Raw genomic sequence first — 27119 nt, 5'->3', positions numbered from 1 at the left:
AGAATTTTTATTGTTTTATATATATTTTGTTATTTTGTTGTTTCTCTTCAACGTGACTTTACCGAAAAAACTAAGAATACGTTGTTTTCTGTTGTTCCTTAATTCTCTGATTTGCTATGAAAATGTCAACTAGGATGTAAAAGTAAAGTGGCATTACACAAACGAGCTGCGTTTGGCAGCAAAGCGTGAACGATAAAGGGTTGGTGCGCCAGCAATGTAGCCTTGATGTACGATACGATTCAAGGGAATGTTGCAAATACCGTTCACAAATACATACATTGACGCAAAACTTATCTGTAAGAATATAGAGAAAATACAAAAGCACCAACTTCATTGTGGAAATGTATTCCCAACAGAATATACAAATTTGTGACTGCATCCACACGGTCAGAATATTTTATAAAGTTTAAATGAGCTCAAGCAGTAGCCCACTAAACAATGTACCTGGCGAGCTGACCATGGCTAACATCATTGGTGAGTTATTTCTCAACTAGGTACTGGTGCCTCCTACATCAACCCGCACTGACCAGCGAGGCAAAGTATGGTCAAACAATCCCCATGATTGATGCGGCATGGGGGGGCTTTACCCCAGCAGTGGATTGATAAAGAGCTGTACGTTGATATTGTATTCTCATAACTGAGCTAAGCAATTCAACGCATGCGTAGTGACATTGGGGATGTCACTATATGGTGCCGGCCCGGGAAGGCCGTGGCGTGCGATGCACCGTCATCGCGTACACCCCGTAGGCGGGTGTAGTACCAGCCCTAGCGGGGCTTGGTGTATGCTGGGATAGCGCGGGCACCACGCACAGCGTGTAGCGCTGGCTCCCACAAGGGGGAGCGGGAGAGTGTCGGCCCAGGGGCAGGGTTGCCCCGGACCATGGCACTCTGGTTGACCCTATAAACACGTTATCTGGAGTGTCCACAGAGAAGGCCCCATGTGGGGGGGGGGGGGGGGGGGGGAGGGGGTGATCACGTGTCCAGGGAGAGCTCTCGAGGGGGATCGAGAGGAAGTGAGAACGCTCAAGAAGTCGGGTGGGGCCGAGGGCGGAGCGGCCCCGACCCGGGAGGATATAAGGTGGGTCCCTGAGAGGGACCGGGGTCGCTGCATTCTACAAGCTGAAGCTCCACGTCTAGAGGCTGGAAGCTCTACGTCCTACGAGGCATCAACGCATGGTCGGGGACCCGAGTGAGGGTCAGACCCTTCGTAGCTGTAACTCCTATGTATAGAGTAGTTAGCTGGGTGGTCACCACCCTAGGCTGTATCTGGTGAAGGGGCAGTTATCCCTTTGTTTTAGCGGGTTGATGTTACAAAAAAATGTGTTGCCTCTAAAGAACAACATCTCCGACTCAGTTGGACTCACTACAACTGGTGTTGGAAGTGGCCAACACGCTAGTTTATACAGCTAGCTGTAGACTATGTCTACGAGTCGCAGGCCACGTACCGGGATGTCGGACGGCGAGGACGAGGACCTCGTGCCGCCTGCAGCTTTGGAGGATGATGTGGAGACACTGCTAGCGGAGCAGGGCGCCATTCGGGCGCTCGACGCTTCGCCGTCGGTGGAGGCGACCCTCCGGGAGGCGCACGATCGCCTCGCGGAGCTTCTCTACGCTGCGACTTTGCTCCTCGCGGAGTTCTGTCTAGGCCTTGGCAAGGTAAAGTAATTTACCATTTTTTACCGGGTAAAAGGGTAAAGGGTAAAGGTGTCCACCATGCCAAGGGGTAAGATAAAGGGTAGGGTAAAGGATACCCGGTAAATACCGTGTTTACCGCGAAAAGCTCCGTGGCGCAGTCCGTGGCCTCCATTTTAAATTGCGATCATTGATGTCGGACCAGATGGAGACGGACCACGTTCATGAGGTAGAGGATGAGGTCGAGGATGCCAGCAACGGCATTTTCGGGGTCGCTGCGAACAGCAATCGAAAGAGGCAGCGCATGCGTTCCCGTGGGAGCACACGCTACGATTGGGTGGATGGTGATCCCCGTGTGCAGCAAGGAAAGCGGCAGTGCGTGCACTGATGCAAATGGTTTTCCTCCCACACGAACACGTCGGGGTGGAAAGCCCACCTCAAGAAGCACAACGTGCTCGCCCCAGGCAGCGAGGTTGGGACATCGGCGTTTGCGAGCCGCCTAATATAGCAAACGCTGAGCCGGCCAGAAATCTCCTGGTAAATCTAGTTTCTGGTAAAATTTGAGAACGCGGTGGTTGAATTTGTTATCCAAGGTGCAATCTCTTTGCGAGCCGCCGACAGCGACAAGTTCAAGACCTTGGTCCACACATTGGCGCAGGGATATGAGGGCCCATCGACCCGCATCATCATTCGCAGGATTGTCGAGCATCACGCCATCATGCTGCCCATCGTCGGGGCGTTCTTCTCCAACCTGGACGTCACCATCTCGCTCACCGTCGACGGTTGGTCGAACCACAACCTGAAGGGATTTTGGATGGTCACGGTGCACTGGATCGACAGCAAATCTGGTGCGTCGAAATCCATGCTGCTGACGATCCTTGATGTGCAGTCCGGAAGGGGTGTCGACAAGCGCATTGGCACCGCTCTGTCTGAGCACCTCCAAAGCCTCGGGTGCAATGTCTCGACCAAGCTGCTCGCTGTGACCAACGACAATGGCTCCGATGCGATCAGTGCTGTCAAGACGTTCGCCCTGGTCAACGCGGATGCCGGATATGAGCAGTTGCAGGCTTGCCACCATATTCGCTGCGCAGATAATTCGGTCCAGATCGGCGTCGTCCAAGTTCTCAAACTGATCAAGTCGACCAACGCCGAACTGCGCGAGGCGCTCATCAATATCAGGCGCAGCAAGGTCGTCTGGCAGTCGTACTGCTGCGAGGCTGAGATCGCCAAGCTCGCCAGCAAGGAGCCGACGCACCAGGACTCGCTGACCAGGTGGAATTTGACGTTTGCCATGGGCGACGACGCCATTGAGCATTATCATGGCGCGCTTCCAGGATGTGATCGGCATCGGTGCTTTCTCTGAACTGCAGTGGGCAAACATCGAGGGCGTGACAGCGTTCCTGCGAATGCCATGCCAGGTCATGACCTCCTTGACGGCGGACCGCAAGTCGACATTGGATTTCGTGCCATCATTGCGATCGCGGTGAAGCCGCTCTTAGAGCGATCGATGAGTCCTTGACCACGACGGGGATGAAGGCCGAGCTGCTGCGGTACCGCGACTTCCTGCTCAGGAACCTGCCATTGTGGCATCCGACTTGAATTCACAGCTGCTGAAAACATCAGACCAAGATGAGCTGGCTACACTGAAGGCCACGATCCGCTCTGTCCTGCAGCATCGCTACTCGGACATGCTCGAGTTCCCGCTGACGGCAGTCACTGCCCATATAGAGGGGTCGCTGTTCAGCACCCTAAGCAGCAACGTCGGCAGCTCCATCGACGACGATGATGAAGTTGATCGTTTTCTGAGCATGGGCGTCACGACCGCCAGCACCTTCATTGATGCAATGCAGTGATGGTCTCTCCGCAAAGAGCTGCTCCCTGCCCACTACTAGATGGCCTGTGACTACTTGGGAGCGCCGAGAACGTCAACTGCCTGCGAACGCGCGAAGAGCGGAGCCGGGCGGGAGTTCACGTGCGTTCGCCAGTCTCTGTCGTCACCGCTCTTCATCCAGTCCATGGGCTTCCGCTCGTGGATCGCGGCCGGCTGCCTAAAAGTCCCATCTAACTGGGCCAGAGCGGCACAGGATCTTATTGCCCATCATTCGTCCAAAGACGACGGCAATAACGAACTTGATCAGGTTGTTGATGAGATCGTCATCGACCAAGACGACTGGGATGAAAAGGTTATGGAGGACGGTGTCGTCGACAGCTTCAACGCCCGATTCGAGAGTATTTTATATGAATAAAGCGCTCTACCTAGCATTGACCTGTTATAAACCTTTTTCATGTGTAGTACCCCAGTAATTACCCTGTAATCAGGTAATTTGTATGGGATAAGGGTAAAAGGTAGGGTAAAGGTAGGCTCATTGCTTTTGACCTTTTACCTTACCTTATTGAAGGGTAAAAGGTAAGGGTAGAGTGATTGTATTGTGGTAAGGTAAAAGGTAGGGTAAAGGTCGGCTCGTTGTTGTTACCTTTTACCTTACCTTGCCAAGGCCTAGTTCTGTCCCAGGGTCTTGGCAGTGAAGGAGGGAGCGGTGATGCAGCTCGGGGACAACGACTCCACCGCTATTTCGCAGCTAGCAGGAAACTCGGTGGCACAGCCTGCGCATTCGGTCGCCATTTTGTTGCTGGCACGGAGCGCACAGTCCGCCAAAATTGAAGATGCATCCGTCGGCGCCGAGGGACATCCCAGCTTTCCAGCATAGGCCTCCCTTTGCTGGAGAGTTCGCGGCTACCAGTGGTGACTGGGCGGCCTTCAAGCGGCGGTTCCTCACTAACGCCGGCTTGGCGGGGTGGACAGAGACGGAGGACACTACGGGCGCTACCTGGCGCCCTCGACGATGACGCCCTTGCAGCATTTCTCGCCATCCCGCCGCCGGAGAGGTCCACCCTCACGCAGCCTTTCAACTGGATGGCGTCTATTTATAAGCCTCCGGCGAACGCGCATCACAAATTCGCCACGTAACAGAAGGGGGAGGACAAGTCGGCCCTCGCCTTCCGTAGCGCGCTTTTGGCACTGGCAAAAGCTGCCTTCCCGGAGATGGACCATGATGGCATCGACGCGTTGGTCCTGGAGAGATTGCTGGCCTTGGTGGAAACCCTCCACATCATTCTTCCAGCTGAAGATGATATCTCGTCTCTCAGGGTCACTAAGTGCATCCGAGCCCAGCTACTTCTACAATGGGACAGGGTGAAGGTGACGTGTGCCGTGTCCTGCACGGGGCAGGGGCCGCCTGATGGAACTGAGCCCCTTTTTGCATGTGCGTTGACTCGGGGTGGAGGCGATTGGCGTGGTGATGGCATATGGCGGATGGTCGAGCAGCGGTGGCCAAGGTCGTCGTCTCGCTCCGGAGGTGGCCGTGTTACCTGCTACAATTGCAGCCTGCCAGGGCACGTGTCATGAGGCTGCCGAGTACCACGACGGCTCCTCCCAGCATCACCGCCATCATACGCTTCCCTACACCCTGTGGCGAGTCGCAACGCACTCCACACTCGACCCTTGGCCTCACCTCACCCATCTAGGCATTTTGATTCGCTGCCCGATCGCGTATCGGTACGGGGGAGTCCTACGCGTAATCATGAGGTTCGTCAGCTCCGACCAGATTAGTGGTCGGAGCTGGCCCATCGAGTGGTGGCTGCAGCCGCGGGTTCATCTACCGTGCTTGGGTCCATTGAGGGTGTGGAAATAAGGATGCTAGTTGACACGGGTGCGTCAGCAACTATAATTTCGGGTTCTAGAACCTGTCAATGCGCCGTGTATCGCCGCTGACGGCGGCTCATTGGGCATCATTGGTCGGATAACGGCCGAGGTGCGCATCGCTCATGTTTAATTATCAGGACACATTCTTGTCTCCACGTCACTGACTGTTCCATGTTTACTTGGAGCCGATTTCCTTGGTAGGATGCCGTTGGAAATCTGCATTGACCGCGGCTGCTTGGAATTGCCATCCGGATGTCGTGTGGCATTTTTGCCTTCCCCTACTTGGTTGTGTGCGGCCAACGCTACGGTGCAGATGTTTGTTCCCCTCCGCTTGAGGAAGCCGCTGGATTTGGGTGCTACGGGGTACGCAATTGTAGCTCATACGTTAGTGTCCAACGACCAGGAACCTTTTATTCAGGTTGTTAATCCTGGGTTGGACACCACAGTCACCCAGGAGGGTATGGTGTTGGCTCATGCGTCACCGGCACGTCCGGAAGGGGGCATCATCGGGAATGTGGGTGCTGAGCCTTGCATACGACGATCCTGGGGTGTGGATCATCCTGGAACCGGTTATTGCGCCGCTCGAATTCATTTCATCCCCACATCGCTGGGGCCGAGTGTCGAGTGTGTCTGGCGACCCGGGTTGTGTGCCCACGGCAGTTGGTCCCGGGCAAAGCGATTCTGTTCCGCTCCCAGGTGCTGCCCGACTGATGTCCCCTGCGAGGCCGCGCATGCCGGCTTCGCAGGCTTCGAGCGCGGAGGATTCGCCGACCCAGCCTACTGCTCTCCGTGAGGAGATGGGTTCGGTGGAACATTTTCACATTCCCCCCGGGACCTCCAGGGTGAGCAAGCCCACCTCCCCTGGGGGCCCGGCATCACGCACTCGCTCAAAGACTCGTTTTTCGTGATTCCCTTGCACACACGCTCCCACGCTGTCAGTTGCGGTTATTGGCTGATCCTGGCCACTATTTGAGCTCACGAGCGTTGTTACATGGTGAAGGTGGGAGGTATGATGGAGGGAGGATCCCGAGGGTTTACGCGTTTTTTTTATATTGCTCGATGATACGGTGATGTTTTTATGGGTTCGTTGGTTTACACCCTTCTCCCTGTTGGTTTGTATATTTGTGGATAGTGTCATTTTTGTACAGGTGGGTTAGGGAATTTTCTTTGTGATTGTTGAGGCACACTGTGTTTTTATTGCATTTTGATCATTTGTTCGTTTAGAGGGGGGAGTTGACAGCCGGGATGGCTGAATGCTTCGAAGGGGGGGGGGGGGGGGGGTGTAGTGACATCAGGGATGTCACTGTATGGTGCCGGCCCAGGAGAGCCGTGGCGTGCAATGCACCGTCATCGCATACACCCCATAAATATTAGCTCTAATGAAGCAAAAGCCTTAAGAGAGCTCCCATTAAATAAAGGTATTCAAATTCTGGCAGCTGATAAAGGCCGCACTACTGTAGTGATGTCACACGCCGATTATGATAATAAAATTAAGGATTTACTAGAGAAAAGTACCTTCACTAAAATTAAACAAGATCCAACTAATACTTTAGAACGTAAGAATGCAGATTCACATCATCACCCAGCTCAGACATCCTCTCTTATCAAGATGCTCATACATCAGGCTTAAACAGTGTCAGATGGTGAAAGTCTAGGGATAGAGATTAAACATGTGTAATGAGTGGTCTCCGACATGGTAAGTAACTTTGTAGGTTTATTCAAATAAAGCTTGGTACAGCCACAGTCTCCGTCTCTTTCTTCTTTACGGACTCTACCCTTCGGGTGGCTATGCTGCCCCGCGCCACGTGGCATTCACCCGCTCTCTCTGACACACCGCTGGCTGATGGTGCACCAGGGAGCGACTGAGCGGCTGGAGGACGAGCTGCCACGTGGTCGATGGAGATGGCGGGGCAGCAGTGGCAGGGCTCCTCTTCAGCCTTCGATAACCGACCCCTTGCATTGCTCTGTGTCCCGCTTATATCCCTCTCTTGGGACTAAGCCCCGCCTCTGGCCACGCCCTTCCTGGAACGTTCCCGAACGTTCCAGAGGCTTCCCTGATGTAACCGCCTCTCACCTTTTCCCTAGATGTAAACCCTACTATCGATAAGCCTGGGCTGTAGAGTGAATGTATGCCCCCCTGATAATGCAGGCGATGGCGCTCTCATTACACATGTTCAAGAAGCACGACGACAGAATGGCTACAATAATACTCAAATTAACAGAGCACTGAATGCCAAATCACGATCGCAAAGCAACTCTGATGAAAGCTTTAAATCGAAAAATGATCAGATTATTAAAACAATTAAAATACCATATATCTCAGGAGTAACTGACAAATTAGCCCGTGTTTTGCAAAAGCAAAACATTAAAGTAAGATTTGGTACAGTACACAAAATTCAAAAACTAGTATCTTCTACTAGAGACGAATTACCTAAATTATCAACAGAAGGTGTATATCGGATTAATTGCTTATGTGGCAGATGCTATATAGGACAGATGGGACATAACATCAGCGTAAGACTAAAAGAACACCAAATAAATATTTAATATCTCAAACACAACTGTCGGCAGTGGCAGAACATGCTTGCCAACAAGGCCACTCAATTGATTTTGATAACGTTGAAGTGTTGTGTAAAACTAATTATTACTGGCCAAGATTAATTAGAGAATCCATTGACATTGAGAGAAATACAAATAACTTTAATCGCTCTGACAGCTACAGGCTTGGTGCGGCCTGGAAGCCTATTATTAAATAATACATATAATTACAATTCCTTATAGGGGAAACACATACTAATAATCTGATTACTAACGTATATAATTACAATAACCCCCTTCGCTACCTCTGATTTCTGCACCTTATTGGGTATTGTGATCGGGTTTCATTTATTAAATAATACACATAACAACTAATTACTAATCTACAACTGATTACTACGGTAATCATAACAATTAACTGATTACTAATCTCTATATATAAAAGGGAAATTTGTGATTATGTGTGTCTGTTCAAAATGCTTAGCGTACTTCCCGACATGCAACAAACTTGAAATTTGCCATGTGGGTACTTTCCAGACTGTACACCATGCAAACATTATAAAAATACACTTTAGTTTTTTTGGGGGGGGAGGAGAGCTCAATAATGCATATTTTTTTGCACGGCAAGTGAGCTGTGACGTCACATCTATCATGTGACCCGCGCATGTGGAAGCGTAACGCAGTGTGCCTGCTCATGTCACGCCCCCCCACCAGCCTCCGTGGCGCGAGTAAAGTGCCAAACAAATGTGTTGCATTGCTTTATTATTTCAGTCGTTTACTGCCGTATGCACCCAGAAAGTTGTGTGTGTCTGCAGCAAGCGCATGTATGAGTACCTATGGACGCGCGCGCGCGTGTGTGTGTGTGGAGGGAGCGGTAGTGTAGTGGTTAGCGCGCTGCGCTACTGAACCCGGCGACCCGAGTTCGATTTCCGCTCACGGCCACCACCGGTGACGATTGTTTGAACTGATCCTGGGCCCTCCCCTAGGTCGAATCAGCCTCAAACGAGTAACTGGTGTGGTGTGTGAGCATCACCACAGGGGAGACAAAGGCGGCCGGGCGTGGTAAATCCAAGTCCCGGGTAGTAAAGCTAGCTATTATATAATTACAATACCTCTCCACCTCTGATCTCTGCACCTGATTGGGTTAAATGATGACGTCACCCTGCTGCTCTATTTAAGACCATTCTGGCAAATTGCCCGATGATGCTGGATTTAATTACCAGCGAAACGTCGTACTCAAAAATTGTAAATGTTGTGGATTCACTCTTCAACACACCGGTGGGCTAAAGTAGTGAACTATTTGTCTTTTCTTAACGTGACACATTTTTTGCTGATTGGCCGTGTCGGGTGGTGGAGGGTTGCGACACATTTATAAATAACGCGATCTAACCCAAAAACCTTTATTATGAATAATATTGGTCGCGAAAGCCTTCGTGTTAAATACCAATGCACGTAAACATTTTTCTAGGAAAGGATATTTTTGTTAGTTTCAAAGAGGGGCAATGTTTTTCATTTTTCGATATTTTTGTTAGTTTCAAAGAGGGGGAAATGTTTTTCATTTTTCGATGAGCATCGTGACAAAAAGTATAATAGGTCGGAATTTAGAGGCACATATCACATTATAAGGATGTCATAAACATACACCAGCCAATATAAGAAAATTGTATAATTTCAGTTACCGAAATGCCAATGAATATCACCACCATGTGTGCAAAAGTGCTGTCATGCCTCAGAGACATATTTTGTGACCTTAGAAGCAGGGAATGAAATATCAAACGTGACAGCCTATGTAGCACGATAACAAGATTTTAAGTGTTCGTTGGAAAATTCATTTGCATGAGGATGGCTATGCAATTCACCGTGACCTCGTGATATTGTCAGCATTAACTCAACCAAGCACTCGCGATAGTTGTACTCACACCCTTTTTTATTCCGCTTATTCTTCCTGTAAGCCTGACTGAAAGAATGACACAGCTAGCTACGTGGTATCACCAAAATCAGCTGATTTGATCAGTCTTCCCTTGTCCCAAAGGCATCCTCACACCCTCCGTATTTACATGAGAGGTGAAACGCATTCACTGCAAAGTTGAAAAACGTAATTAATTCTCAAATCAATTGTGCTCCTGAATCACACAACGGCAGGAGGAGGGGGTGATTTCTCACACCCCTAATAAGAATACCCTTTTAGTGGAGCGAAAAAAAGCATGTTTAAATGTACGTCCACTTGCTTTCTTTGAAATGTACTCATTCTTAACATTTCATTAGAGACGACTACAGTATTACAGTACTTGAATTTACACATTGCTGGCTTCAATGCAGACCTAGGTGTCGCAATTGCACGAATGATACCTCTTTACAAAATTTAATTTGTGAACATGGCACTGTTGTACTATCTTTGACTTGAAATCAGTGTCGGAGCCCTCTCCGGCATCAACATTAGCTGCCCCGCCCATCTCTAAACCTTTATAAACAGCTTGCCCTCAGAGGCTAACCTCCCTGTTCCTGATGACGACCGCTTGTGTTGCGATCGAAACGTCGGGATATTTTTTATTAACTTTATTTTTATTATTTATTGTTATTATTTTTTCTATCGACGTGACTTCGCCGAAAGAACCATAGAATTTGAAATCACAACTCTCTGCCTTGACACAATGAAATGTCTGCTTTTGAGCTACCCATAATGCTGCAGTTTTCTGATGTCTCTCTAATGGCCCACCCTGCAGCTGTACATTTAAAAAACAAAAAAATATCCCTGAGCACATTTGAGACATATTTATCAAACAAATATATGTGCATTCTTGCAAAATGCGTGAAACGTTATTTTACAATACCATTTTAAAAAGAGGGAGCTAACTGCAGGAAGGCATTGGCCCCTCTGTGAGTTGACTGGCTTTACCTTGTCTTTGCTTTAAATGGCCACTCAAGAAATGTCATGCGGCCTATTTATGTTAAATATTTAATTTACAATGCCTCCAATTGCTGGTGACATGACTGTTACTGTGTTAACTAATACAGCCAATTTGAGTCAGTTTTAACCCCAAGTAATGAAGGTTTTTAGAATGCCAGTTCAAATGTTAAATATAGAGTAAAAATATTTCGATTCAATATGCAGATTTTAGTCAATTACAACTTGTTTATTATACCTACAGAAGTAACATCGGATTTAATTTAAAAATGAAATTAAAATGTTCTTGAGAAAGCCTGGGTGGAGATAATGACCTATAGAATATAATTAACTCGGCATTGAAAGGGAAAATGTGAACACAAAGAGGAAACTAGGTAGCTTCGAAGAGATAGAAGACACCTCAGCACATCTCTTAGTAGTTTAATCCAAACATGAGTAAGAGCATCACTGCCGTGCTGGCAAACAGTACACATGTGAAAAATATCTTCGTAAACATTGATCTGCAATGAGATTTGCAGCTCTTGCCAGGATTAGCTCTAATTGGGGCTCCCCCTGAGAATGGGTTGCAGGCTCATTTAGAAGTTAGAATATTGCCCTTTAGATGACTGCCTCCAGACCCAATTGTGAATGCAGGTTTAACAACATAAGGAGATTTTCGCTGGTGTTCTTGTCAGATTTAAATTTAATTAAATCCGTACATTTGATAATTAAGACCTTTATCCCAACATGCTGCTGCTGAGAATTCTTCAACAACATAATTTTAAAAGATAATGATATATTTAAAGACGAACTTAAGTCTAGAATGATGTTTAAAATTAAGAATGTTGCGTCTTGTTAGAAGTTTAAGAGCTTCCATAAACGTACATGCTCACACTGACTCAGAGTTCCTCATATTCCAAAAACACATTCTGCTAACATTCTCACTTTAGTATGTTTATATGTATATATGTGAATAATCTTTGTTTTTTTCGGTAAAGTCACGTAGGTAAAATAAAATAAATGAAAACAACTAAATTAAATCATGACGTTTCGGAGGCAACACAAGCTTCCGTCTTCAGGTGGAACAGTCACAGCAAAAAAGCTGTATCAACACTTGATACAGCTTTACCGAAAAAACCAAAGAGTATGAATCCTTGCAGTCACGAAAGCTTCAAATCTAGAATATATGTGAATAGTCGGAAATGTGCAGTTTAAATACATTATTTTTAAATGTTATTTAAAATGTATTGTTTAAAAGTAATGTCAGAGGCTCTGAGCATTTGCGTATCCATTCTATTTCGGCTAGCGGATGATTAACCCACACAAAGAAATAATTACAGGCTCTCTAGGGTTGCCTGGGCAGCCAGTGGTGGCTGGAAGGAGCACACATCTTTTCTCGTTTGTCACTCAGCATGGGCAACGATGGTCATGCAAAATAAAAACTATTCACAGCTTAGTCCATCGACATTTTTTTTGTTAATGGCTTTTCCTTCATTCCTCTGTGGCGAGATTCTCGTTTTTAGGCACATCCTATTCAATGTGAAAAACGTACTCTCGTAGACAAGGTACAAAAGGCTATGGCGCTATTCGAAGCTTATCATTGGGAGAGTGTAATATGATGCAAGCTGTGCAGTACGTGGTTGCTTAAAATGTCCACGTGCCATGGGAATAAATAATGAAATGCAACTCTGATCCCAGGTGTTGGTCAAGTCAAGTTTATTTGATTAAAAAGGTGAGAACTCAAAGAGAAAAGGATACATAAGGGCATGCGGTCTACAGCCATAGCTATGGGCATTGTGGATGCATCATGTACTTTATATCCAGTACACAACGTTGACGAATTCTACCTTATTTGCCCCAAAGCTATACAATTTAACTTCCAACTCTGTTATCAAGGTGACCTGTAAACTGATTACCCTCGCAGCGGCTTTTGACTGGCTATCAAACAAAGATGGTCACTGCATCGCGCTTTCAGTTGAGATTTTTCGGCCGTCTGGAACGCTCTTTCAATATTAGGAAGCCACTAGAGATATACACTTTTAAATCTAGATTAAAAACTCATTTATTTAGAACTGCTTTTTGTGCTTAGTTTGTGACCCATCACCCGCACCTCCGATTAGCACGGTTGACTATGTACGGTGAGAAAGAAGTTCAACATACATACATACATGATCACATGCATGATTAACATGCCATTTGTCTGTACTAATTCGCGATAGTTTTTCCTAATGCGGCACTTAAGAAATTGTTTTAATCTACTTCCTGCTAAAACATTTATTGAAGAAGAGTAGAAAACCCGTGGTGTACTATGTTTGAAACAAGAATAGTTTTACAATTTGTTGGTGACAAATAAAAAATGAGTTCGAATTTCAGCACAATTGAGAGCACACTTCAAATTAGTGTCGTTCTCCCTTGAAAGAGAGCGTGAATGCAGTGCTGATTTAGTATGCTTATTTAACACTTAACATTCATCTACATTCTAGTACGTGTCGGCAGGACACAGTGCTGCTGTGTCGTGGTCTCTGGCTCAAGTGTCGTCTTCTGCCCTCTGCTGACTCCACGGGTGGCTTAATTGAAGAGGATAGAAAACCCTTGAGCGAAAAACACCCCTCTCACTGAATTGATGCTTGGTAGAATCCACGTATTGAAATTACCGTCAGTCAATAAAACCGTAAGTGGCCCAGCCCGTGCAAGTTTCACAATTTAGCACCTCAAGAAGAACGGCTCGCTCCGACCTGTCTCGTCACAAGTGAGGCGCTATGGGGATAACCAGTGCCTTAGTGTGCCTGAGCATCTTTGCGGCAGCAGCTGCCGTTTGTGGGTGCATCAGTGGCCTGCTGCTGGCGCTGAGCGCTGCCGCGGTCGCGCTCGTGGTGAACTCCTCGGTCCTCACCCGCGCTCCCCGCGTCCTCCTGCGCGGCCGGGCGGTGCTCATCACGGGCTGCGACAGCGGCTTCGGCTTCGAGCTGGCGAGGCGTCTGGACGGCATGGGAGTCCGGGTGCTGGCCGGCTGCCTGCAGCCAGACGGAGAAGGGGCCCGGGAGCTCGCGAGCAAGAGCAGCGACCGCCTGCGCGTCCTGCCCTTTGATGTCACGAGCGACGAGCAGGTGCAGGAGGCTCGTGCAGCCGTCACCCGCATGGGTCGGCAGGCAGGTGAGGTGCGGCCCCGCGGGTGGACAGGATGCTACAGAACGCGTGATAAGTTGCGCGCATATTTTCACCCTTTTTTGCCGCGTGAACGTGCAAATAAAACCAAAGTCCACGCCGAAAAAATAAGTGTGCTTTCAAAGTTTTAGGACCGCATGCAAATGAAAGGTTTATAGGACATTCAATGTAAGATTGAATAACATTTGACAAGCAATTATCAGGCTCCAGTTATAATTTGTTCTGTTCCATGATGCATATGCATACGTCCACAAATAAATGTTTTTATATTACCACGAGAAATAACGGTTGGGTAGCAATATATTGCACCTATCTCGGGAATTAATTTCTCACTCTTTATTTTTAAGCATGCTGCTAGGATGGTGAATAGTGATTGTCAGCATAATGTGTGTATGTTGAAGTTATTTTGCACGGTTTCGTAAATGTTTCATCAGGAAGTAGATCAACTATCCCGATTTAGTATTTAATTTGGTAGTCCATGGATGCATTGTTTTTAAAATTACAGACAAATTGCATGTTAATAAACTTAGTAATCAAATGAACCTTATGGCAGGACCTCGGGGTCCCATAAGCCCCCGGCTCTCGCATAAACATCTTATATATAAAGTCTCTGCACACGCGCGCTTACGAGGGATTTGGCTCTCAAACGGTGGGGTATATGTAGAAAAAAATGCGTCGAGCAGCACGCCCTAAGCCCCGTGCTTTATATTATAATTACGAAAACAAAAACTTTTCTCTTCTTCACCAATGGGTTTGAAGGATGGTGGAAAGTGTTGTCTTGTTAAACTATGCCTTTAAAACTGATAAACTACTTCCCTGCGGTACCTCTATTTAAATACACTTTCGAAAAAAAATATTTACACCGCTCTGTCAATCATCGTGTTTCTCTGTGTGCATTTGTGAACACACTTTGTAAACAGTACATAAAATAGTACGCGTTTTCAATGCGCTGTTCATATTGTAATAAGCGTTTATACCAATGTTACTCTACAGAGTAGTGGGTCGCCGCTCCTCTTATCCGCATTGATACGAGCGGTATGTGGGGACTATGGCTTAACCGCAAAAAAACTATCTGCACAGATGCGGACAAGGTTATCAAACAGTAGGAATTAACGGTGCAACGAATCTCATCTGTTAAATATCTGCAGGTAATACGATTGTCATCGATTGATCCTGGCTGCAGACATTGGTAGGTCACAAATAATAATGAAGATAAGAGAGCAGTTTCACTGTATTATTATGCATACCGTTATGATAAATAAAGGACTTAAGTCGTGTAGGCAGTTTGAGCAGCATTGGATAATCCTGCCCATACCCGAGCATGGAGTGCATTCGCTTGTTCAGCTCTTCTGCGCATTCGTCCTCGCTGAGGCCTGGACACGACAACAGAATGATCCGTGCCAGGTGGGTCGCGATGTTTATCTGCGCGATGGGACGGAGCAACCAAAATAAAATAATTAATTACGATTTAGACATTATACGGGGCCCCGGGGTCCTGCAAAAAGGTTTATACATGTATGTTAAAATTATTTCACACCGTACGTAGCCAACCGTGCTAATCAAATGCAGAACGCAAAAAATAACACACTACCACTAGGACACAATGTACTTTTATCCAGAAAAATAATGTAATAAATTATTCCTGAATATCTAGTGTACAACTCTGATGTATTTTATTAGAATTGTGTAAACATTCCTAAGGGCAGAAGCTACATAATTCCGTCAATTTCCAACAGTGCAGCCCATTAAATTCCAGCAAAAAGTGAAGGACTAATCCTATCAACTTTTCTCAGATGTTTCCTCATCTTATAACCGCACCTGACATTTGTCCTGCAGCCACCTAGAATTTGTCCAAAATCAAGTGAGGCTTCGAAAATTCCAAAAAATCCCTGAAAATGTATTCTCGCAGCTTATCTTTCTCTCAGAATTTAGTTTGGAGTCTAAATAACCGTTCCTCCCAGCCAGCCAGCAAACATTTTAATCTTATATAGAGCCCCGTCTCTCTCCACCTTTCTCTTGCCTTCCCTGTACAGTATATCTAAATTCATTCCACAATGTTATCCCTCCCTCTCATATTCTTCTCGTCCCTCCACTGTATCTCACCCACCTCCATTTCCCAGATCTCTCACCTCTCACCCTGGCTCTCCTTATTCCCACCTCTCCCTGAGTTCTCTCCCTGGCCAGTTAACATCAACGGCGTGTGGATATTCGACAACCTTCGCCAACCTACCACCAAGCCACACCGACCAGCGTGGTCAATATTGTTCAAACAACCCCCGTGACTGGCATCACGTAGGAAGGCCTTCATCCCTCATTGCATCTACAGAGGAATGTACATCATTATTATTATTATTATATGGGTAAGCCTATTAAATAATACAGCAGCAACAGTATATAAACTGAGTATCTTGAAAAATGTTCAAGTTCCCATTTTTAACGATGAGGCAGAACAAAACAAACAGTGGACAGCAAAAGTACTTTTTGCTGCTTCATACCATTTATTCTTCAATTACTCAGACCTGTGGGCTGTGGTGAACAACGCGGGCATCACACATTTGGGTGAGGTGGAGATGTGCAACATGAACTCGTACCAGCGAGCGGCCAACGTGAATCTGTGGGGCACCATCCGCACAACGATGGCCTTCCTGCCACTCGTAAAGGCCAGCAAAGGTGAGCACGCGCTCCGTGTTTGTTGGAACTTAACAAAGGTATGTATCAGAAGCGCCAACCTTGGATTGGGTTGTTACGGCACAGCACGCAGGTTGATGGTATTGCAGTAATTATTTTATTACACAGGGTTATGGTTTTACAGTGCAGCTCACACAAAAAGACAAATACACTAACAGATACGAATACATTCACACACAGACAAGGAAACAGAGATGAAAATAAACACTCACACATGGAAACACACAAATACAAGGATACTTCAAATGGCCTTACCACACTTTTGGAGCAGTATTGATAGCGAGCACCTATGATGGCCGGAACAGCACATGAGGGAGTGGCCAGCACCACGCCCAACCGCCTTTGTATCCCTAGTGGCAATGTGTACACACCGCACCAGGTACTCATTTGAGGTTGAGTCTATCTAGGGGATGCCCAGGACCGGATCAGATAATTGTTGCTGGTGGTGGCATTGAGCGGGCATCGAAATGGGGCCTCTGGTTTCGTAGCACAGCATGCCAACACAGACACAGAGATACGCACAGAGACAGACATTCACGGAGTTGGGTAAATTCTCGTCACGGATTCTGGTGCCATGTGTGGTCAGGTTTCTTCTGAAAAAGAGCAATATAGGTGAGTTGGCCTCAAGTGGTAAAATAAAACAAAAAATTGGGAAAAAAGGTGTGTGCCGTGGAGTGAAAAAGGTTTAGAAGCACTGGAATTCACACCACCAGCATGACTGGCACGCACGGGTCAGGTGACCTTCAGTTTGACCACGTTATAGATTTCTGGTCCAGACAATTTTACACACGAGTGGGGGACTGCATTTTTTTAATTTTTTCAAATTAATGTAAGACTCGTCATGAGCTTATATCCATCTTGTTATTTAAATGAAACATTTAGTGTCATATTATTCATTAAAAAAAGCAATGTTTATGTTTCACTATTTTGTTCTGCGATCAACCTGTTGTGGATTGTAACCCATATTTTGAGAACCGCTGGTGTAAATCATTGCCTGTTCCACCAAATTCCATGGTTGATCTAAAAGTATCAGGAATTAGGATGAAAATGATTAATTTGACCAAAGTGAATGGACAACACTGAGCAGTAAAACCTTAACTGGAATACTTCTATTCTTTGGGTCTTTCGGTAAAGTCACGTAGAACACAAAAATTTACAAAAAACTGCAACGATCGCAACACAAGCAATCGTCATCAGGTACACGAATGTTAACAAATATTAGTAAAAAATACAAAGATGAGTAAATGTTTATATTTGTCCAAATGGAATTGTTGTCTTATCTGTCGTTTAGTTATCTGCATTCTTGTCTCGTGTTTGATGTAGGACGCATCGTGAACATGTCCAGCATATCGGCCCATCTCCACACACCTTTCAACAGTGCCTACTGTGTTAGCAAGAGTGGCGTGGATGCTTTCTCCAACTGCCTGCGCGTAGAAATGAAAAAGTGGGACGTGAAGGTATGGAAATGGCATTTAAAGACCATTCGTAGCATTTATCCTATGCCCTTTACAAATGTAGCTTCAGTTCCATCAACTTCAGGATTTAGTAATATGTTTTTACCCTTTTATCTGGCACAAAAACTACCACCTTTATACAAGGGATCATGTTTGCAATAACCACAACACAAGTAGTCAAAATGCAAACAAAAAAGACAACTCCGATAATATGCACTGTCCTTGAATTTGATTGGTCCACACCCGAGACGGCTTTTCTTAGAGCCTAGTCTCCACTGGTGTTGGACCAGATGACGCCAAAAGGCGTCTCGGGTGTGGACCAATCAAATTCAAGGACAGTGCATATTATCAGAGTTGTCTTTTTTGTTTGGATTTTGACTACTTGTGTTGTGGTTATTGCAAACATGATGCCTTGTATAAAGGTGTCAGTTTTTGTGCCAGATAAAATGGTAACATCCTATTACTATATCTTGTTACTGGCAAAGGTCTCATAATGTAAGAACTTCAGGATTCTTCGTGTGTCTTTGTACACAATCCATTGTGTGAGGTATTACTATAAATGTAACTTACCTTATTTTAAACAAGCTTGAGCCAGAATTTACGTGGAATGATCCAACAAGAGGATGGCCAAGCACTAAAAGTACACACAGTAATATTAAAATTGATCAATATAAATATATCAATCAAAATGTATCATTTGTATTGTATTTTTTGTCCAAAATAGCCTTGAGGTTTAAGTTATTTCAGTAGACACAATGTACTGCTCAGTTGTGCATAAAAAACACAGTTGATAACAATGAACAGATTGTCATAGCTCATTGTCTATTTATCATCATGAACAAATACTGTACGTACAACCAAGTGTCCAGGAACATGCAGACACCACTAACAACGAAATGTGATCTTATCTTCAAAGCACATACCACATTGTACCACTAAACAAGATAATGCACAAGTTCCCAACAAGTTCTTCTCATAGTCAACAACCTTGAATTCCAATTTGAGTTCATAAAGCATGTCAAATGCGACTGCATCTCAAGACTAAAAGCGCATCAGAGTATTCCAGCAGAATAAACAATGTCACTGTGATATTAATATTACAATTTTTGATCAACAGGTTGTACTCATAGAGCCAGGAACCTTCATTTCCCACACGAATATCATGCAGAACCAGGACACCAAGAGCATTTACAGGAGCCTCACCGAGAGCCAGAAGACACAGTTCACCATGGAGTACATTGACACCTACATGAAAGCGTCGCAGTCCTTCCGCAAAATCGAGTGCAAGAACCCTGGGCTGGTGATTGACGCAATTGTGGAGGCACTGACAGCTGGCGAACCTGACACGTGCTATATGGTGTGCTCGTTTATCGAGAAGGCCATTGTGTTCCTGCTGATGAACCTGCCCACTGCATGGACAGATATCATATTCACGAGCACGTTGAACGAGAGTAAGCGAAGGAGCATCCTGGCACGCAATTCCATGCTCAAAAGCGAAGGTGGGCTCTCGGCTGAATCAGAGCACTATTGAATTGGGAGCACGTCGTGAGACCTCGTAGTCTCATGGAAAAGCGGTTTCCTTTTGCCTTGTGATTGTAATTACACAGAAATGTTTTGAATGACCAATATGTTTCAAATATACAGAAATACTAATAAAATTGCACATTATTACAATGCATCAAATTTGTGGCTTTGAGATTTTTGGCAGCTGCATTACCTACAGAAATATCCAAAGTACATATTTTATTTAAGGGTAGCTATATTTTTTACGCAATATCCATCACTTTCTGTTGAGAGTAAAGGCAGATCTCGCTTAGTGTGACCCCATAGAACGCTCATTCGTTATATAGGACTCTTTGTCGTGGATATATTTATTACTCAAAAAATTGCAATCAAACTTTCTAAACGGCACTTACGAGTGAGAATACGCAGCAGCCCTGGCCAAGGAAACGTATCCGCCGCCATCATTCGCTCAGCCAATGGGCAACGTACGCCGAGCCAACCAGATCCCACCCCCACGATTAAATGATCATGATCGTATTCACGATGACATTTGAAAAAATCTATTTATTTAGCCAGATGAGAACTCACGAGACCAGGATAGTCTTGGGCTCCACCTACAATAAACCTCGCCAAACAAAATGTAGACTGAGGGCATCACTAAGATCACAGAGGTCCTGGAGCTCTTCTCCGGATTGTGAGTGCAGTCGGTCCGCCAAACTCATTTCCCACTGCTGCCTACTTGTAGGATTACTGTAGAATTCACTCATGAGTGCTGTTCATAATACTCATTTTTTTGTCATAAAGTATTATTTTATTCATAAAATGTTAACCATCTCTATTAACGATATCACAAATAGTCCAATTAAGCGCCTATATTTCTCAAACGAAAGAAAAAACGCTGTAAAGAAGTACCTCCATGTATACAATGGTATAGTGACCCCTTTTAGCGCTGATTCAAGTAGCGCCTACTTCTCCAGGAATGGATCTTGAGCACTAAGCGAGGTCTACCTGGAAAATTGGAATTAAAAATAAGCAGCTATGATGTTCTGAAGTGCTTGACTCTTAATTTAGATTATTCATATGCATGTATACTCCTTAATTGTAAGATGCTATTTAAGCCAATTTTAACGCAAATGTAAACATTACATTTTTTCTGTAGTACTTTTGTTCATTGAAAATTAAACGCTTGTATGAATTTAACATAATTTTAAAAAAGGTATGAATACAGTGCTGTCTTCTCAGTTGTGTTTCATTTTAAAACAGGCAAAGGCAAACGCTTGTATTAATTTAACATCATTAAAAAAAGGTATGAATACAGTGCTGTCTTCTCAGTTGTGTTTCATTTTCAAACAGGCAAAGGCAAACGGCATAGGAAGCATCAAGTGATTTAGGGCTTGATTACAAACGCAGGCCAGAGTCACCTCCCGTGCAGCTTTAGCAAGCATGGGAAGTTTGGAACCATTATGCGCCACATTCCGGAGGATGGGAAGTTTGGAACCATTATGCGCCACATTCCGGAGGCTGGGACATTGTTCTGCTCCCGCGCAAGAGGGACGCCTACTCCCTTTTGTGCCCAGCATGCCGCCTTCTCCCCATGGTAACCCTAATATCCCTGTCAGCGTGAAGTCGGTTGTCTCTGCGGGAGAATCATTGCAAGGCAGCACCTTTGACGCTTTTAGTGCAACTCAACTGATGGGAAGGTCCTTTATTGGCCCTGCTTCTTCACTGCTGCTCCTGTTTGCCCAAAGAAATGCTCTGACGGTTAAAACTGGTTGGACCGTGTTATTTCTGTTCCTAAAAAAATACCATTTGACTTGCAGTGACAAATTATGAACAATCATTTCATAAATGTCTTGCACTAGCATAATTTACAAGATAAATAATACATTCACGACCGATATTTGCCTGCATTAACTGTGGAGAAATGAGTTGTCCCTAAATGATCCATCATTTCCAGCGGAACATTGTTTTGAAAATGCTTTTGATACTATAGAGTACAGTAGTTGAAATATTCATGCCTCAACTAATACTGTCTTAATATTAGCATATGTTTATAAGTAACAAGGTATCTACTTTGTATGATGTTGTGTTACTTTTCAAAACATTTGTGTAAAATAATATCCTGAGCCAGGAGGGCAGACATTCGTGATTGAACCAGGGTGTCGTGTGCAGCGAACCAATTGTAATAGCCCACTCGCAATGGCTAAACATTAAACCATTGGAGAGTATTTAATTTTCATAACATTTGACTTGCTTCAGCTCTGTATTTATTTTGCAGGGAATACAAATGGTGTGTCATGACTAACTGAATGGGGTCTATTGAAGTGGCTTTATCAGTACACTTTTTCGTCTTGTGACCTTTTCTACTGGGGCTGTGAGGGCTGACGCCCCTCCTCTCCCCCCTCTTCCTCCGCCCCTTCTCACCACTGCTGCAGGCATCGGTGTCCAAAATAAAATCAGTGGTGAAATCGGGGAAAGCCAGGGTGGGGGTGTGGGTGAGGTGGTCTTTGAGGGTGGTGAAGGCCGTCTGGCAGGCTCCCGTCCACTGATAGGGGTTCTTAGGGGATGTGAGTTGGGTGAGGGGGCGTGCAATCTCGCTGAATCCCTTCACAAATCGACGATAATAAGTGGCTAGCCCCAAAAATGACCTGATCTCCGTCAGGTTCCTTGGCCGTGGCCAATCCACTACAGCGCGTACCTTTTCCGGATCGGTGTACACCCCTGCCTTGCTGACGCGGTGTCCAAGGTACCCCACCACGCGCTGCGCAAGGTAACACTTACTCGGCTTGAGCTTGAGATGGGCTGCTCGCAGTCGCTGGAACACCTCTCGCAGCCTGGACCAGTGCTCAGACAGAGATCTACTGACCACTATCACGTCATCCAGGTAAATTAGGCACTGTTCCCACTGTAAGCCCGGCATCACCAACTCCATCAACCGCTGGAATGTCGCAGGCACGTTAGTGAGTCTGAACGGGAGTACTCGGAACTCAAACAGTCCCATCAGGGTGGTAAACGCGGTCTTTTGCCGATACTCCTCCGCCATCTCCACCTACCAGTACCCGGACACTATATCGAGGGTGGAAAAATACCGCGCCCCTGTGAGGCTATCAAAGGTGTCATCGATGCGGGGGATGGGGAAGGCCTCGCCGAGGGTAACTGCATTTAACTTTCGATAATTGACGCAAAACCGGGTCGATCCATCCTTTTTCGTCACTAGTACAACCGGTGCAGACCAGGGGCTCGCCGAGGGCTGGATTATGTTATCACGGAGCATATCCACGACTGCATCTTTGATCTGGGCCCGTTCAGGCGCGCCCACTCGGTATGCGGGGAGTTTGATGGGTCGGGCTGCACCGGTGTCAATTTGGTGCTTAACAACGTCGGCGTGCTCCCGCAATAACCCGCGCAGCTGATCGGCACACAGCACACCCATGTTGGGTCCTGATGGGGGGTTGCCTGGCACATCGGGTTTTAATCCGAAGGGCCCCTAGAGGGAGAGTCCCACGGTTTCCCGGTGCGAGGAGATTGGCCAACCCTCACAGGACAGGTTACATTGCGGTGCCCCTAAATTGGCTTAAGATTGTATGGGCACAGAAGGAAAAGGTTCACTGGGCCAACCGTAATGAGTTACTCACAACACTGGGAGAGGCGGAGGGTGGAAAATTAGGCCAGAAAGGCAGACCAGTGGGTTAGAATTAATGAGCACGGGAGGACAATGGGTGAGGGGCCGCAGCCGCAGCAGAACCCGTGGCCCTCTATGTAGACGGCGCAGGTGAGCGCGCGATTGGCTGTGCAGTACAATGCCACCTTGGGCCTTTGAAGTGAGGGGATTAGGCCACGGTAGAGACGGTGGAGGGGGACGATGACGGGAAGCACAGGTAAGCGCCCGATTGGCTGTGCGGTATGACGTCACCCTGGGCCTTTGAAGTTTAGACAATAGAGATAGGTGCCCCGGGACGGTGAGTGCAGTTGTCGTCAACCTCCGGGCGAGCCAGACCCCTCCCTGCCGTCCTGCCTCCATGAGCCGCTCGCAGCATCCGTGTGATGCCCGCGAGTGCTGCTACGAGGCAGTGATAAGCGAGGGTTTCGGTCGTCCTTCTCCCTCCGACTCTCACAGCGTCCGTGCACTAGTTTCTGTGCGCGCACCGCGGTGTTAACGGTGAGACACGCGAGTGTCACGTGTGTCTGTGCGTGCACCACGGTGTGGTGAGACACACACGCGAGTGTCACGTGTGTCTGTGCGCGCACCACATAGTGAGGAGTGGGGGGGGGCATCAACCCCTACAGTGGTAGTGGGGGGGGATAAGACAGACGACGGAGAAGAATAAGGAAAAAATTACTTCCCCCCCCCCCCCCAAAACCACCAAACTAGCGAGCAGCAGCAACAACACACGCGTATCCAGCACTCACAACAGCAACAGCACTCACAACAGCAGCAGCAGCACTCACAACAGCAACAGGACTCACAGCAGCAGCAGCACTCACAACAGCATCAGCACTCACAACAGCAGCAGCACTCACAACAGCAGCAGCACTCGCAACAGCAGCAACAGCACTCGCAACAGCAGCAACAAGCAGCACACACGTAGCCAGCACTCACAACAGCAGCAGCAGCAGTCCACCAGGAGCACTTTTGTTTGAGCGGCTCAGAGGCTGGGCTCTCACAGGCAGCTCGAGGCACGCACCACACACACACACGCGGGCGCACGCACAGCACACTGAGCAGATTACAGCAGCGTGCTGATGCCAACAGTGTGCACACTCACTCACTCAACCGCCCACCAGCCACACACACCAACCCACCCACCCCTCCAATGACCCAATTCAACCCTCCCACCTCCTCCTCCTCCACATGGGTTCCACACAGCAGGAGGGGGCTTGGGGCGTGCGTGCGAGTCTGTGACGCGTCTAGAGGCCGATCAAAATTCGGTTTCAGTTTCATCGCCGAAAGTTGGCAAATGGCCTCTGTCGGCAAAGTTTCTGTTTCGGCCGAAGCCAAAAAGTTTACTTTCGGTTTAGTTTCGGTTTCGGCCGAATTCAGAAATTCAGTTTCGGTCGGCCTCTACACTGTAACATGATAACAAATGTAATGTTAATAGCTTCAAAAAGTCAAAGAGTCTCCCACGTGTTCGCCATCATTGTCAACACGTGGCCTGGAATATTCTCCCAAGTGGTCTCCAGAGCCAGGAGGCAGCGGCACATTTATTGCAAATTCTCAGAAGTGTTAACATTTTTCTTGAAGCACCCTGTATTTAAAATTCAACAAGTACCACGATATTCTTGGTTCTTTCGGTAAAGTCACCACGTAGAAGGGAAACAATAAAATAGTAAAAATATAAAACAATAAAATTCTTACACGTTTCGACTGCAACACGAGCAATCATCATCATCAGGTGTGAAAACCACAGCAATTGTTTCATATTTTTATTATTTTGGTTCCCTTCTACGTGGTGACTTTACCGAAAGAACCAAGAATATGAATCCCTGCAGTCACGAAAGCTTTAAATCAAAATCACCACGATGTTAACGACGCCATCTTGTTGTTTTTGTTCAACTTTTCGGCGCAAAAACTGGCTAACTAAATAAAAGTCAAAAGAAATCACTTATCATACCTGTAAACATGACCAGGTGTCCACCAATCAACCCCACGTTACACAGCGCCTCACTGCTTGATTCCTGCACCGATGAGATCGAATGCAAGTGTTAATATTCTGCACCAACGCCCGAATGGCTCAATTAAATTCTGAAAATCGTCTTGAATGATCAACATCTTAACTGTGAATAATATTCGCCATCATTAAACAATTGGCAGCCAATTAACATTACTCAATCCCTATCAGTTACTTCATATTAGAATCACGATACCAGTAATTATTAAATAGCTACATATAGCTATGTTTTAAGGGAGCCGTACATCTGTGCAGTGTCTACCCTCAATTGATCGTGCGGTCACGGGAATCTATGGGTCCAATCCGTGGTCATAATTTAATCTCCATTCACAATTAAGGGGTTTAACGCCTAGTAAGGCTTTCGCGACCAATATATCATCCATATAATAGAGGAGTTTTTTTGGTTTGTCACGTAAACAGAACATGGCAATTCGTTACTGGTACGTCTTCACATATATCCCTCTATTTAACGATCGAAACAGGATGAAGCTAGTCGTCCTCAGATTGTAAATGTTTGTGGACTTGCTCTCCGACACACCGGTGTGCTGTACTAGTAACGAACCGGCTTGTTCTGTTAATGTAACAAACCTCACTAGGGGTGTGATATATTACGTTGAGCCCATACTGGCTACACAGGCAAAGGCTACAACAACTTTAGGAGGCAGAGTCGGGAGAGAAAAGATCATATAGGCAGAGAGAAAGAGAGGCTACGGTTGCGTATGAATTGGGGAGCTTAAGAGAGACAGAGCGAGATGGTCAGCTGCAGCCGAAAGAGAAATCAAGACTACTGCATGCTTTGGGACATAGGTTGACAAAAAGTGGAGCACAGGGTGAAGCGAGTTTTATCTGAGGAATGCAACTTATGGAGCAGCTATCAAAATCTTTTAGATTAACAAAGGTAGACACACTTCACTGGGGTTGTGCGATGTTATTGTACAGAAAGTGCTGCACCTATCTGTACATGGTTACTGAATACAAACCGTTCTGATAGATAAGCCGCATCATAACCACAGCCACTTTAGAAATGTACGTTTTGTTTCATGAAATGGACGCCAATGGAAATATCAGAAAGTAATTGGGATAAAAAAAAGTTTTAAAAGAATATGCAAGTCTACCCACTATTTATTCATGTTACAATTCGTGCAATCCTGTATTCTTTAACCAAGTATACTTGATAAAATACGAGAGCGTTACAGTATACTTTCTATACAATCTTACTGGTTTCTCCTGTCCCAGAATGTAAAGTTACACTTTTTCCTCTTAATGTATGTTGAACTTATTTTGCACCGTACGTAACCAACCGTGCGTATCGCATATGATGTAACATCACCTACAACCACTATACCGCGGCATGAAACCTATACACTTCATATTAAAACTGTATGGCATTTCACTCCATTGCCTGCATTACCAGCTCACGTCATGACCAAACTCGCTTAGCGTGAATTCGCATGAAAAAATCTTGTCTGACATATACGGTCTGATGATGAAGACCTCGTACAACTAACAGAGCCTCACACACGGGGGTCCATGGCCCCATTTGGGACCATGGACCCCCGTGTAACTGCACCACCTGCACGCTCAAGAGTTTCCCCACTGCTTCCCACAATGAAGCCCTCTCTCTGGGTTTCGTGTTGAACTTTACAATGCTCTCACCAATGTCACTCAACTAGCACGCCTCCTGGTGACAAATAAAGGAATTATTTGTGAACTGGGCAGAAACGCCACCCACCTTCACTGTAGAGTCTATCGCAGTCTCTTCGGCATGCCGCACACTTTAATATATTCCAACCCATAGCTGTCAACTCCTTATCAGTGCCTACCTTATTACAGACCAATTGAGACCTTATTGGTCACCCCGTGCCCTTATAAATCTCAACGTT

At 46.2% G+C, this 27119-nt stretch overlaps 1 protein-coding gene and 1 long non-coding RNA gene across 2 annotated transcripts; one reads left to right on the top strand and one right to left on the bottom strand.

Annotated features, from left to right (window-relative positions):
- Positions 1–11749: 11749 nt before the first annotated feature.
- On the bottom strand, positions 11750–16441 carry LOC142923980 (uncharacterized). Its single transcript, XR_012941100.1, has 2 exons — positions 15238–16441; positions 11750–13941 (listed from the first exon to the last, which is right to left on the bottom strand). It is a non-coding gene; the product is annotated as an uncharacterized LOC142923980 (long non-coding RNA).
- On the top strand, positions 13381–21872 carry LOC142923979 (D-beta-hydroxybutyrate dehydrogenase, mitochondrial-like). Its single transcript, XM_076065072.1, has 5 exons — positions 13381–13910; positions 16440–16592; positions 17934–18067; positions 19182–19563; positions 20921–21872. The coding sequence occupies exons 1-5, from the start codon at positions 13517–13519 to the stop codon at positions 20956–20958; spliced, it is 1101 nt and encodes a 366-aa protein (XP_075921187.1). The 5' UTR covers positions 13381–13516; the 3' UTR covers positions 20959–21872.
- Positions 21873–27119: the final 5247 nt, after the last annotated feature.

The sequence above is a fragment of the Petromyzon marinus genome, chromosome 6, assembly GCF_048934315.1.
Source record: "Petromyzon marinus isolate PM22_M1 ecotype Great Lakes invasive population chromosome 6, UKy_Petmar_22M1.pri1.0, whole genome shotgun sequence".
Lineage (NCBI taxonomy): Eukaryota > Metazoa > Chordata > Hyperoartia > Petromyzontiformes > Petromyzontidae > Petromyzon > Petromyzon marinus.
Note: the sequence above shows the minus strand (reverse complement) of the source record. Positions and strands in the feature narration are given on the sequence as shown.